General features: G+C 33.7%; 2 protein-coding genes across 2 annotated transcripts; both read left to right on the forward strand.

Moving 5' to 3' along the window:
* Nucleotides 1-1494: 1494 nt before the first annotated feature.
* LOC122595286 (probable LRR receptor-like serine/threonine-protein kinase At4g37250) lies at nucleotides 1495-5218 on the forward strand. Its single transcript, XM_043767625.1, has 2 exons — nucleotides 1495-3319; nucleotides 4330-5218. Exons 1-2 carry the CDS (start codon nucleotides 1672-1674, stop codon nucleotides 5013-5015), a joined length of 2334 nt encoding a protein of 777 aa, XP_043623560.1. The 5' UTR covers nucleotides 1495-1671; the 3' UTR covers nucleotides 5016-5218.
* A 618-nt stretch (nucleotides 5219-5836) lies between these two features.
* LOC122595287 (probable carbohydrate esterase At4g34215) lies at nucleotides 5837-7750 on the forward strand. Its single transcript, XM_043767626.1, has 2 exons — nucleotides 5837-6483; nucleotides 7372-7750. The coding sequence occupies exons 1-2, from the start codon at nucleotides 5920-5922 to the stop codon at nucleotides 7567-7569; spliced, it is 762 nt and encodes a 253-aa protein (XP_043623561.1). The 5' UTR covers nucleotides 5837-5919; the 3' UTR covers nucleotides 7570-7750.
* The last annotated feature ends 7427 nt before the right edge of the window (nucleotides 7751-15177 follow it).

Consider the following 15177-nt stretch of genomic DNA (forward strand, 5'->3'; position numbering starts at 1 on the left):
TACCTTTAGTGAACACCATCTATGGAAGAGTGGTTAGAAATTACTCAAATTTATTCTTAATGAACTAATTTACACCTAAAGTATTACTAGTATCTTACAAACTTACATTCTAATCTATTATCTTTTAAAATATTTCTACTATCATTTTTACATCAACATATACCACCCCATGCTGTGACCAACACCAATAATCGCCGCCACCACCTGAATACCGTCGCCGTTACCTCTGTCGTATTACGCTGGTATTATGGTATAAAGTATATAATAGTGAATATAATAAGAATACACATTTAGTTATCTAAATCTTATGACGCTTAGTTGATTGAAAGTAGAAAGTTTTAAAACTAAGGTCGTGTTTGGTTCATTGAATTTGATGGAATCTGATGAAATTAGAATTGAATTTTATTCTTTAGTGTGTTTGGTTGTTTAAAGATAGAAGGAATCTCATCTCGTTGAAATGTAAACAATTGTATCATTTGACAGAATCTCTATTTTGAAGATGGGAGAAGGAATTTCATTCTTTTAGTAACTTAAATTTTCAAAAAATTAAAAACGTTTGGTCAAATTTCATTCATTCAAATTGCAACTCTTTTAATAGATTTTATTTTTTTCAAAAATATTCCATGAAATAAATGCGCTCTAAATAGTGTAGATACATGTATCTAATATAACTACGTATAAAATATAACTTTTCTTATCTTAACGTTATTATATTAAACTAATCATGTGTATACATTAGACTAATAATAATAATAATAATAATAATAATAATAATAATAATAATAATAATAATATCACATCAGTAATGGAGTAACTATTAAAAACAAATAGGTAATCTAAAATCTGTAATTAAAATAGAAAACTAGGTGGTTAAGTTGCAGCATAATCTAACAATGTATTCACTTGATTAAAATCATGAGCTATAAATAATGAATAACTTTTGTAGTTAAAATGTTGTATAGGGATACTATTAATATATTATAAAAATAAATAAATAAATATAAAATATTTGTTGTTCTAAAAAAAATATTATAAAAAACAATTAATCATTTTAATTAAATAACCTAAAGATGTTCTTAATTATAAGATGATAAACAGTGGAAAAACAAAAAATAAGATTAAGAGAATTAATGAAATTTATATGTATTAATTTTATGGTTTTAAAAAAATTATTAGGCTAAAAAGAGATTCATCAATTCCTATATATTATGGACTCGATACATTTAGTATGACTTGATCTTGTATGTGCAATTACATTTATATTTTCCCTATTATGTCACGACTCACGAATATCAAAATTTCAATCAAAACAAAGATGTTAGTAAATAAATACAGGGAATCATCTTACATAAACGTTTGTTACCAAACTTTTATACAAAATACAAATGTATACATCATACAATTTCAGCTGGATAATCCCTCTCCCACAGTGACCTGAGAATATATTAATCTTAAATTCCACACCTCTGCAACACTGAAACCACTTTCTCTACTACTCTGTCCTTAACCTCCCTGACCTTTTTGTTCACCAAAACAACAATGCCCACACACACTACTAGTAGTTGCTTACCTTCTCTCATTTCCATTCCATTCCTTTTCATAACCTAATTAATACAGTACCCCATTCTTCAATTCACACCATTATCCATCTCACCATCACTAAACCAATTCATGGCCACTTTCCTTCATCTTTTCTTCACATTTTCTCTCTTCATTTCTTCAATCTTTGCACTCAACAATGATGGAGTTCTTTTACTATCTTTCAAATACTCTATTCTTTCTGACCCACTTTCAGTTCTTGATACTTGGAACTATGATGATCCAACTCCATGTTCATGGAAAGGTGTAACTTGTGAATCTTTTTCCGGGTCTTTTATGGTTACTACTTTATCGCTTCCTGATTCCCAACTTCTTGGTTCCATTCCTCAAGATTTGGGAATGATTCCATACCTTCATTCTCTTGATCTCTCTAATAACTCTTTAAATGGTAGCTTACCACCTTCCCTTTTCAATTCTTCTAAACTCGAGTCCATTTCTTTATCTTCAAATGTCATTTCTGGCAACTTCCCAGATTCAATAACTAATTTGCTTAGTCTAAAGTTTCTAAATCTTTCTGATAATGCATTTTCGGGTAAGTTGCCAAATAGTCTAGCCACGTTGAAGAACCTAACTACCATTTCTTTGAAAAATAATTATTTCTCTGGAAGTATTCCTGGTGGATTTGATTATGCGGAGGTACTAGATTTGTCTTTCAATATGTTCAATGAGACTCTCCCACTTGATTTTGGTGGCGAGAGATTGCGTTATTTGAATCTTTCAAATAACAAACTTTCGGGTTCTGTTCCATCTGAATTCGCCGAAAAAGTAAAGAGTGATGCAACTATTGACCTCTCGTTTAACAACTTAACGGGCGAAATCCCTCAGTTGTTACCGTTAGCCCGACAAAAAACAGAGTTTTTCGCGGGGAATTTGGATTTGTGCGGAAAACCATTAAGAAATATGTGTACAATTCCTTCGTCTTTATCAGCTCCCCCTAATGTTACTTCAAATGGCTCTGCCTCGGCTGCAATAGCAGCCATTCCAAGAAATATAGACCCGTCGCCTTCCACGTCTTCATCAACCAACCCCGGGCCAGCATCTAGTCATGGTGGCCCGAAAGTCAATCCAACTAAAATAGCAGCCATTGTGGCTGGTGATTTAGCTGGTATTGGTCTTCTAGCCATTCTTTTTCTCTACGCATACAACTTGCGTAAGAAAAAGATGTACAAGAACCAAGACCAGAATGAAAACCCTAAACCCGAAACCTTAAACCAGGATACCAAGATAACCAAAAACATTTCCACCCCAACCAGAGCCCAGTCTACAACATGCTCATGTTTTGAAAGAGTCACTAGGGACGAGTCGTCAGAAGTAGGGACAGGGTCCGATAGTGATCACGAAAACAGTAGTCTTACTATCGACTTGAAGGATGGAGAGAATGATAAACAAAAGTCTTTGGTGATGGTGGATGGTGAGACAGAACTCGAAATGGAGACATTGTTGAAGGCTTCAGCTTATGTGTTGGGGACAAGTGGCTCGAGTATTGTCTACAAGGCGGTGTTGGGTGGCGGTAGAGATGGTGGAGGGACGGCGTTTGCTGTTCGTAGGATCGGTGAGAGTGGAGTGGAGAGGATGAGGGAGTTTGAGAATATAGTAAGGATTATTGCTAAGCTAAAACATCCAAATTTGTTGAAGGTTCGAGGGTTTTATTGGGGTGAAGATGAAAAGCTTGTTATATATGATTATGTATCTAATGGAAGCTTAGCTGCTGCTGGTTACAGTAAGTATTTTTTCTTCATTCATTCATTTCATTTCAATCTGCATTTTAGTATAGCTTCTTTATTTCTGCTAATGTATGACACTTTCATATATAGATAAAAGTTATATATGTACGTAACATTTATGCGAATTTCTTTTTAGAATACTTCTACTAGACTATATCCACATATATATGAATATAATTCTGAACTATATTATTGATTTTATAAGTGTTACCAACGAGTATGTGATTATAATAACTTTAAAAAAAAAAAAATGGTAAAGAAATAAAAATAAAATTGGTATGTTCATGAACACTTTGTGCTAAAGGATATTCTTATGTTCGCATGGATATGAAAGGAACAACTTAGTATATGTTGTAAACATTTTTAATATAATTGCAGATTTTGTGATATTCGTTAACATTAGAATTTATTCCTTGAGTTTTTAATCCTATATTATGATGATTCTCTTATTCTAAGTTAATGAATAAACAATTTCTTCTAAACCAACTCTTATAATATTACCATTTCAACTTCCAAAAAAATGCACATGGAAAGTATTATATATGTAGTATTTACTTGAAGTTGCTCATTTAAACTATCATATTTTGAGATTATGACAAAATTCCATAAGCACAGCGACAAAGCAAGAGCTAGCCATCATCATGTGACAACATTTGCGCGATTTATTAAGAGAAAACTGTCAAATCGTGGTTTTATAATAACAAATCTGAGTTCGGAAAATCTTTTATAAAGCAAACTTTTTGTTGTTTTATATATCAACTGTCCATATTCTGTAACTATATGAAAAACAATATACTATATTTTTACTTTTATCCTAAATATGAAACTTTGTGGGTCAATGTTTGTGGTCTCCAACAGAATATGTCATATACAGGGATTAATAATACATTTTCTGTCGAGTATTATGAATTATAGGTGTTTATCTTATCTAAGAAGTGTTTATTTCAATTAGAATTACCATATCTAACTTAAATGTTTGCGCTTGTTTTTTCTTGTATATTTTCAGAAAAGGTCGGTTCATCTCCATGCCAATTACCTTTTGGGGTTCGACTCAAGATAGCAAAAGGGATCGCTATGGGGTTAGCGTATGTTCACGAAAAGAAACATGTACATGGCAATATAAAACCAAGCAATATCCTCTTGACACCGGAAATGGACCCAATTATAAGTGATTTCGGCTTAGAATGGCTCATATTTGGTAAACACAACAAAACCAAGGGGTCAAACCGACATTTTGGTAGCAAGCGATCAATATCATCACGTGAAGAATTGATGATCCATCATGATTATCATCACTCGGCTAGTAGTAGTCCTTACATGGCTCCGGCTACAGGCTTACTTGGGTGCACATCTCCCTACCATGCACCAGAGTCGATGAAAAGCCTAAAAGCCAACCCAAAATGGGATGTTTACTCATTTGGGATTGTGTTGCTTGAGCTCATATCGGGGAAAGTGTTCTCAGAGAGGGAATTAGGACTATGGAATGCTAGTTCATCAACTATGGACGATGAGAGCTCAATCTTAAGGTTAGCAGACTTGTGCATCAGAACGGACACTGACGGCAGACGTGATGCAACACTTACATGCTTCAAACTAGGGTTTAGTTGTGCATCATTGAACCCACAAAAAAGACCTTCAATGAAAGAGGCATTGCTAATACTTGAAAAGATACCATCTTTATCTTTTCAATGATGAACTAGGCACACAAAAGCCCAAAAAGTAACAATTAGAATGAAAAGGGATTTAAAGGGCATAACTTTGGGCCTTTTTGACTTGGAAATTTTGTATCAAAATGAAGATCCAAGAGATGATTGATGAATGTTGATATTTAATTCAAAAGCATTGTATGTTTTTTACCTTTTGATTAATAAAAGTAGCATGCATACCTTAAGTTATAAGTAAATTTTTATATTTGGCACTTTAGCTTTAATATTGAACTTTATTGCTTGTCTAGTTGATTGACGTTGGTTTTGTAAGTATCTTCTCAAATCTTATTCATTTGGACTTTATACAAAGTATCATAAACTGTACCTGCATAATCAACTCTTTAAAATTGAACCATGAGTTAGAAGTTCAAATATTTAACTCTTTTATTGGCTTGCTTACAAGAGTTCTATAATACCTTCAGCATTTTCATATTGACTTTTGGTCATAAAACAACAAGCCAACAAACTTTGGGAAAAGGTGTAGATTGATGGGAACACCCCGATCTCAGGTATAATATTGGTACCTAGTTTCCTACCTGGTTAAACTAATACCTTCGGCATTTTCATATTGACTTTTGGTTATAAAACAACAAGCCAAACAAACTTTGATATTACTTAAATTTAAAAGATTTGCAACATAGTGCTAAATGTTACTATCTATAGGGATGAATGGATGATACATATAAACATAGGTACAAATGTACAATACCTTATTTTTGAGAAATCAAGGTTTTAATACCCATGAAACATGGGTCAGTTGTATATATGGCCTATCATAGTTTAGCCCATTATCCCTAAATAAATAAATAAAATGAAAAAGCTCAAAAATATCTTCTTTTAGAACCATCAAATCCTTTCTTTATCAAATAGACAAATTTAAAAAAAAAAAAATGGGAATATCAAGCTCGGCCCAGAAAGATGGCCAACCAACCACCACCACGACAACCAAAAAACAGATCTTCATATTATCCGGTCAAAGCAACATGGCAGGCCGTGGTGGTGTGAAAAACAAACACTGGGACAAAGTCGTCCCAGATGACTGCAAACCCGATCCATCAACAATCCATCGTCTAAACGCAAATCTTATATGGGAAACAGCCCAAGAGCCACTTCATGCGGATATAGACACAAGAAAAATATGTGGAATTGGTCCAGGAATGTCATTTGCCAATGCAATTAAGGATTATATTGTTGGAGTTATAGATCTTGTCCCATGTGCTGTCGGTGGGACTGCTATTAAAGAATGGGCCAAAGGTCAGAAGTTGTATGAAGATATGGTTAGGAGAGCTAAGGCTGCTGTGAAAAGTGGTGGTGAGATTAAGTGTTTGCTTTGGTATCAAGGAGAAAGTGATACGGATAGTCTTCATGTTGCCAATTGTTATAAGTTGGATATGGAAAATTTTGTACATAATGTTCGGGCTGATCTTGGATTACCTGATCTGCCTATTATTCAGGTGAAGTATACTATTAATAATGTTAGTAATTTTAATTTGTTTAGAGTAATTGTTATTGCTTAGATTATTATTTGTGGTCAACTTTGAGGCCTTAGGTGAAAATTTAGGGCTTTTAAGCATTCGATCTTTGAAGGTTGTAATTTTGTGTGCCTGTAGGTATATGTAGATAGCCTTTTTGAATTAAGCCTACTTCTTAGAGTCTTTTTCTTTATATAGTTGGAAGGAAATAAGTCAAAATGTGTGATTTACCTCTAGTATAACCAAGTATTGATACATTAACTTTCTAGTCAATCAGGCCCTTTTTCAAAAGTTTGTGATAGGAATTAAAATGCTTAAGACTAGGGGGTGTAAACGAGTCGAGCTTTTAACAAGCTACTCGAGTTTGAGCTAACGTCTAGTTCAAGGTAGTAGTTTTGAAACTCTAATCAAACTCAAACAAAAACGTACTACTTGATTAGTTTCCCAAGTCAAACTTGAACAATTACTATTTAGGTCGGCTCGTTTGAATGCTCATTTAGTCATTCGAGTGTGCTATTTGAGTTTCACGAGTCACACGAGATTAGTTAAAGTGAGTTTTATGAGTTTTTTAACTATAGTATGAGTTTATTCGTGATCATGAATGAGATTTTCTGAGCTCGAGTACGAGTGATTAGACTGGTTTATCGAGTTCAAGGTCTTAAATTCTAGTTAAATAAATATACTAAAAGACAAACGAGTATCTAGCTTCAAGAATAATTAAAATATTCAAACAATAGATATCAAACATACTTTTAAAAAGTTATTTGTGTTGAGCCTTACATTCCTGATACTTGACTAGGCCCGTTTACACCCCTACTTGAGATGTCCCTGATGTAATATTATGTGTATATGTGTTGATGGATGATTTAGGTAGCAATTGCATCTGGTACGGATGCAAAATGCATTGAGGTGGTTAGAGAAGCACAAAAGGCGATCGATCTACCCAATGTAGTGTGTGTGGATGCAAAGGGATTGGAACTGAAAGAAGACAACCTGCATTTGACGACTGAGGCTCAGGTTCAGCTTGGTCATATGTTGGCCGACGCATATCTAGCTCATTTTGGGTAGGGAGTTCGTCTTGTTAATAACCCATTGGATAGGGAGCTTGTCGCTAGTGGGTTGATGTTGTGTATGTGATTGAGATTATTGGAGTTACAATAGTCTTCATTTTTCGGTCTTTGCATAATGAGATTTATTGCTTTTTTTTCCCCATATATATGGTCAATCAGGAAAAGTGTTTGGATGTGTATTTTGAAAGTCATTGTATGAAATCTGTCAGATAACTAAGACACCAACTATCTTGGACAACGTTTTCAAGATGTAAAACGTAAAAAATTCGATAAGTTATGTACATGATGTACTTCACATCAGGCAAGATATCAATAATATGTTTATGAAGTGAGCTTAACCAACAATTTTTGTTCGTAGGATTTAACTCTAGATGGGCTAAAAACACAAGTATTTTGTAGGAACCAGTAAGACAGTAACTATGTTTCGGCTAACCTGGCCTTCTTAGTCCGTAACCAATGTTGAAATACTCAACCAATTCCGAAAATTGTGTCATTTTGTGATTTTAAGAGAGTAGATGTGAAAGTAGATCAAGTGCAATTCATGTATCATGATTATAGTATTAAGATCTTTTATATTGCTCTGAAACATCTTCAAGGTGGTCTGGACCGTCCGGTCGAAACCAAAAAACTATTTTTTAGATAAAAAAAAATCCTTAGTTTTAGACAAGCTTCAATGGCAAAAGATATCTAAGGGCACCTCATTAGAGATAGTCTTAGATACCTTGAACAGAGATCCTTCATCGTTTATGTGCTTTATTTTCATCAATAATTGGTTACATTTTTGTTCACTCTTTGTAAAAAACATAATGTTGGAAGTTTCTAATTGAGTTTGTCTGGAAGTTTGCGTTCGGGCTTTATATATTTGGGTTTGACTATAAAATGACTAAAATCTATTTTGAGCTTTAGTATGGGCTCTATATGTTTAGCCTTATTAGAAGTTTAGACTTTAGAAAACGTCTGATAAAGCATTTAATTTCATTATTTTTTTTCAAACACGTATATTAACTAAATCCCTTATTTACATTAAATAATTTTACATTAACAACCACATCCCCAATAACACCATCACTCCTACTATCGTCACCATCTCAGTGCCAAGCCATCAACATTTGGGAAAACAACATAGCTGGTACATGGGTAGTAAACAACAAAGATAAATTTTATTGGTTGATATTTGAACAAACTTTTAAAATAATGTAACACTGGCTTCTATTAAATTATGTGAGACCTCATATAACTTTTAACCATTCCAATGCATGCTCACGCATAAACCCGGCCCAAATTTGAAACCCTAAAATATATATAATATGTATACGTAATTCAATATTCGCAACCCAACCAAGTAACCGCAGTTATGATCCAGCAATCGCGCAAAGTTGCAGTAATCAAAAAGCCTAAACATGCCACCGATGATGATAATATCTCTACTCCCTAGTAGAGCAAATTTCTCCCCCTATTAAATATTTATGTCTTTGAAATACCTATATTTTTTTGTTTTTTTTTCTTTACGTAACTACCCAAAATCCCTAATAAAGCAGACCGCCTTCCCCACTACTGTCGCCGCATTGCGCGGGTACGATACTCGTCAAAGAAGATGAAGAAGAAGATATCATTACGAAATTACCAGGCGAATTACTTTTCCAAATCCTGTCTCTACTTCCTGATGCCGACGCTATTCGAAGCCGGATTAATTGTATCAACCAGGTGGAACCATCGTCTCTCAGCATTCCTCCCAAATCTCCATTTCATCATGAAAGATCGCTGGTCAGCCAAACAAATGAATAAGTTTTACAATGCAGTTGACCAAACCTTATCTCGACATACAAGCGTACCCATAAATAAGTTGCATGTAAAGTACTGTACCTATAATTGTGATAATACTCGAATTTTTAATTGGATTTATAACGCTGTTGAATATTGTAAAGTTCGAGAAATGGATATCTTGTTTCCGTCTACTGTCTTTGATAAGTTAAAGTTTAGCAAACCTTGTTGGGACTTGTTGAAGGATTGTAGTACACTCGTTGCGTTGACTTTAAGAGGCAGGTTTGTGTTAGATGTAGTCATGTCTAATAAAACCGAGTTGCTTCTCCCCTGTTTAAAGAAACTTAGTCTTGAAAGTATTGGTTTTTCGTGTGATGATTCGTTTGCAAATTTGGTTTCTGGGTGTCCTGTTTTAGAAGAACTGGTTTTTGAGAGAAAATGTCGGCCTGGTGACGTGCACATCTTCGTTGAAAAGATTAAGGCAAACTTTTATGGTGTTTGGAAGGTATGATCATGTTGAGATTGATGCTCCTAAACTGGAATACGTTTACATTTTGGATAATGTGTCCATGTACTACTCTTTGATGAATCAATTATCACTTGTTGAAGCTAACATTGGCATCACTACATCCTTTAATGACTTCTTTCAAAGCCTCTCGTCGGTTAAAATGTTAACATTGACTCACTCAACTATTATGGTATGCTTATTATAATGTTATCCTTCCAATTAATGTTGTTAAGTTTTTCAAAAATTGATTGACTGTATTTAGCTTAAATGTTTGGTTTATCAGGTGGAATGATATAAACATTTCCACGCCGTTCCCTAACTTGGTCAAACTTGTGATTAGTGCCCACTACTTATCTAGTGGCTGGAGATTTCTGCTGGATCTCTTAAACTATACTCCAAATCTTGAACATATTACCTTTTCTGATGCATGTTCATGTGTATGTATATTAGCACTTTCTTTAATTAGGCAATGAAGTTACATATATGTATGTGTATTACGTACTCTCTGATCGTTTTGGATAAATGGAGTCTATCGAGCCCAAATACTTATGTAGAACAATGTAGTCCAAAGATAATTTGTGACCAACTTGTTCCACAAAGTTTGTTTAAGAAAGAACCCATTAGATATCCTAAACAAAAAATTGTGACTATTTAGGCTAATTATTATTTGTATTTGTTTGCCTGTTGTTAGGGGCTTAAGCGTTATGAAAATATCAGAGGTTCTGTCAACTTGGTTACCGCACCAGCCTGTTAGCGTTTGAAGCTCAAGGAAATTAAATTACGTAACCAAAGACCCGTAGAAGGGAAAGAATTGCCATATATAATGTATCTGCTGAAACACGGAAGTAATTTGGAGACATTCGCTATAAACTCTCATGCAGATGATATGATAAAGCATTCGCAGATATTAGGGGATCAGCGTGGCTCCAGTTTATATGAGATTAAGTTCCTTTATCCAGCTCCTACACATCCATGATGAATTGTTTAGTATATATACACATTTGAAAGCCAGCAAGCTTTTTCAACTTAATTTATTCTTACCTATAAACTGGAAACCAAACTATACTAGTTTTATTGTTATTGTTTTTTTGTTAATTGGCTGCCATTGCTCAGGTTTCCTCCAGGTTGCTCCAAATCTTTGTTAGTTTTTGATATATATTTACATTGATCTTTCTATTTGGTTGTTACTACTTTTTCTTTTTTTAGATCCGCAACTTTGGTTGTTAATACTTTTTCTTTTTCTAGATCCGCAACTATCCTACCAGCTAGTAATCCTAAACTAATCGGAACCCGAGTGTTTTTTAAATGGCCTTTTGGGTACGTGTCTTTTGGTATGGTGTTTGTAAACACGCAAATCAGCACATGTCTAGTACATTAGTAACTAAAATACCCCCCGTTCCACCATAATTCATAACATTTACCACCGTCAAGTCAACATTTAACATTTCTGAAAAAACTCCTTTTTTTTTTGTCCTTTTGCAAATATGTTTTTAGTCCGTTTTAAGGTCACATCCATTCATTTAAAGCTTAATATTTAACTCCTTCTATTAATTTAATTAACTAATAACTTTAAAGAATTTAATTAACTAATAACTTTAAAGAAAATGATAATGACAGCCCTAAACTAACAACTTATTACATGTTTAAAAACTTGTACATTATATATTAAAAATTGTCCCCTTGATTTTTCTAACAGCAAGGTACAAAATTTTATGCATCCAATTAATCTTTAATGACAACCCTAAAGGCTGTCATTAACAAAACACCCTAACTTTAATATATGTGGTTAGAAACGTAAAGCTTGATAAAAACAACGTTTTATTATTAGATAAAGCTTTTAAAAATATTTGAAGTAAAATTTTTCGCCTACCGTATCCCAACCAAGCTTTTTTGGTATCTCAACCACACGTACTATTTGCAGCGATAGTCGCTACAAATAGTACGGAGCCTCTGTCTGTAATGGCAAATCTGGCCAAAAAAAAAATAGCGGGCCCCTTGTCAGTAATCGCTGCAAATAGTTGGATATGGACAAAAACACCACTATTTGCAGCGATGCAAATAGTCTGGTTTAATTACCAAAAGTCTGGTCGGGATACCGGCCGCCAACTTTTTTTACGCAATGACAAAATTTTAAGTTTTTGGAAGAAACAAACATTTTCTTTTTTAAAAAAAATTATATTATTAAAAAATGTTTCAAAGAATTTTTCTAAAAATTTATCATAGGAAAAGTTTTATAAAAAGACTTTTTAGTATTTGATGAATAACTTTTAGAAAAACTACCATTAAAAATGCTTTAATAGGTCGTTATAATAAAGATAAAATATAAAATTGAAACAATTGAATTGCTTCACCAACTCCAAATGGGACCCAGAGTTAGATCCGAGCATGATGGCCCTGGTTATTTTATTTCTTGTCACGGAGCAGAACCAAGATCCGCTTGCGTTTTACAACTACCTTATCGAGCGCGTGAAGAGACACTCACCTACCGCATATTGATAGCATTTATTCAGTCAAAGAAAATTAATTAATCAAACATATTTATAATTTTTCAAGCAAACATAAATATCTATACTCCCTTATTAAAATTAGAAGGGTGATGTTGAAAGTTTAAAATTTTTAAAACATGAAAAATTACTAACTTATCATTTCCCTTAAAACAAAACACAAATATCTTTGTTCTCTCTTTTTTATGCCAAAACAACACACATACAAAATATTCTCTCTTTCTATATACCAAAACAACACACACACCCCGCCGTCGTCCATCATCACAAACACCTCGCATCGCCTTCCATGGTATCCGCCATAAGGCATGGGTATCATGGCCGTAATTATCTATACTCCCTTATAAAAATTATAGGGGTGGTGTTAAAAGTTTAGAATTTTTGGGACATGGAAATTATTAACTTACCATTCCCCTTAAAACAAAACAAAAATATTCCTGTTCTCTTTTTCTCTATGCAAAAACAACACACAATATTCTCTCTTTGTATATACCAAAACAACACTAGGGATGGCATCGGGGCGGGTATGGGTCGGGTTTAGGTAATCCCAGACCCAGACCCGGTTAAAAATCATCGTCCCATACCCGGACCCGCGGGGTCCCCGTTTATTCACTAACTGCTCGGTAATGGGTTTCCCCGCGGGTAATCGAGTATCCGTTATTAATATTATCTTTTGAAATTTTAGTCATAACATTTGTAGTATTGAGATGATTTGTAGCTAAAATAAATTGGGAACACTACTGATTAGTATTAACGTTCATTTTTTAGTAAGTGAACTTTACTTTTGACTAATTTCTTGTTCCAACACTTTCACATTACTAGATTTTGAGTTTTTGACATAATATCATAAATATACTTGTAATATCCTAAATTTTTAATATAAAAGTATAAGGTAAATGAATTATAGTAGTTAGATATATTGGAATGTAAATAATAATAATGTTTTTTTAAACTTAATTCTAAGAAGTTAAGTTGATGGACTAATCTAAATTTGTACTCCATAAACAATAATCAACAAAGGTAATCCATGAGATAGAGAAGTGGTCAAGTTCATTGGATAAAAACTAAGAGAACTTTTAAGTTAAGGATACATAATTTAAAATCAATTTTGATCCTTATCGGAATTAACAAAGTGACTAGAAGATCCCGAATTGTGAGCAAGAGTTTGAGTTTTATCGGGCTAATTAACTCTATTATATACGACCGACCTCTGCCTATTTATAAATTCACATCTTTTTGAGTTTGAGTTTGCAAAACGTCTCATTCTTTAATTTGTTAACCATAAATCTATATTAAATCCATCTGAAAGTCGGAAACGTGAGGTTGTGATTGTGAGTAAACCGGAGTTTGTTGCTAGCTAGATCAGTTTCGGGTTTTAGCTATTCGTCGTGCGACCGTCTTGGAAGGTTGCTTCAATTCTAGTTCGTACGAGATTGTTTCGAGTTGGTTTGAGTTCATTAAGAATCCGCGGAGGTATATTTCAATTAACCCATTTACATATCAACCCATAGTTTGACTTCTGGTTCGTCACTCCCTCTTAAAACATGGACGCTATTGAAACCGTCTCCTTTTTCGAGTCTTAAAGAAATAAGTATTACGCCTAGTGAAAACGGAGTTTACTAAGGATAGTAATATGTATACTTACGCTAGCTAGGACTAAACTGTTATGTACTTGAATGACACAAAATAGTAATGATAATAAGAAAATTCGTTTTCCTGGCATGCGTATTGGGGTGAACGAAGTTTAAGAACAATGCATGCTAGAGTTTGTTTCATTGGTTAATTATAACATGTCACATTGGAAAGATTTGACGGATGTATGAAATTGTGTCTGTATATATTTATGAAACTAGGCAAATTTATTTTGTGTAGGTTGGAAAACCCATACGTAATGTGTATAGTCGTCAACAACGACCATGTAATATTTATAACCGTTTTTGCTCAAAAGTGGTGATGTCCATAAATCACAATGTAAGATATCAAATGGCAAAGCGGTGCAAGATTGCGATATCGAAAACGGTAAATCTTCTATTTTTAGACAATTGACACGACTTGCAAATAAGAGTCTTAGGACGTTTATTACATGGAAGAAGTTTATTTGTAACTAGAAAATAAAAAACCGGTGAACCCGGGTGTCCCAAGCAGTCATGCCAATAATAATCTTGAAAGGAAGAAGCCAAAGCGGTTGATGAAACTGGATACGTGAAAGGGTAGAGATGACTCGAGCTATTGTGGCGGGATATGATTCGTCCACTCTTCATGTCCTTGCGGATTTTCAGTATGCTGATATCTTCACGAAAGGTCTACCTCGACAATTGTTTACGCGGTTCAGATCCAGCCTTACATTTGTTGTATTTGAAGTTATTCTGTAAATATCCTAGTCAAATCAAGTAGCTTAGAATTAGGAATTATAGTTGGTGTAGTCAATTATCTAGCATATAATATGGGATCTCAACTAACAAATTAGTTCCGATTATTGAGCATCCATCCATGTATATATGTACACCTTTGGTATAATGGAGAATCACTTTGAATTCCATATCCTAACATCTTTCACTTTAGCTCTTAAACTATTTATGATGCTTCACATTTGTTAAATAAAACTTTAGAAATAGGATTTATATGGGAGGAGACGAGCCGAATAGGTTGTTTCTTGAATTGAGATATTGAATCAGTTTGTTTGGTGTAGAATAGATAAGGACCTTGGTGATCTTTGGGTCATTACCGACTTAGACTTTTGGTTTTAGGTACAGATTCTGGTTTAAACTTCGTTTATATTATATATAAGATACGGATTCTTATTTTAAACTATGATTTCATTATATTAAGGTAC

Source organism: Erigeron canadensis, chromosome 4 (assembly GCF_010389155.1).
Source record: "Erigeron canadensis isolate Cc75 chromosome 4, C_canadensis_v1, whole genome shotgun sequence".
In the NCBI taxonomy this organism is placed as follows: domain Eukaryota; kingdom Viridiplantae; phylum Streptophyta; class Magnoliopsida; order Asterales; family Asteraceae; genus Erigeron; species Erigeron canadensis.

Bases quoted from the DNA above. Each gene is read 5' to 3' on its own strand.
- LOC122595286 (XM_043767625.1), top strand. From the start codon at position 1,672: ATGGCCACTTTCCTTCATCTTTTCTTCACATTTTCTCTCTTCATTTCT. The intron at 3,320-4,329 runs GTAAGTATTTTT...GTATATTTTCAG, and splicing joins CTTAGCTGCTGCTGGTTACA to AAAAGGTCGGTTCATCTCCA.
- LOC122595287 (XM_043767626.1), top strand. From the start codon at position 5,920: ATGGGAATATCAAGCTCGGCCCAGAAAGATGGCCAACCAACCACCACC. The intron at 6,484-7,371 runs GTGAAGTATACT...TGGATGATTTAG, and splicing joins CTGATCTGCCTATTATTCAG to GTAGCAATTGCATCTGGTAC.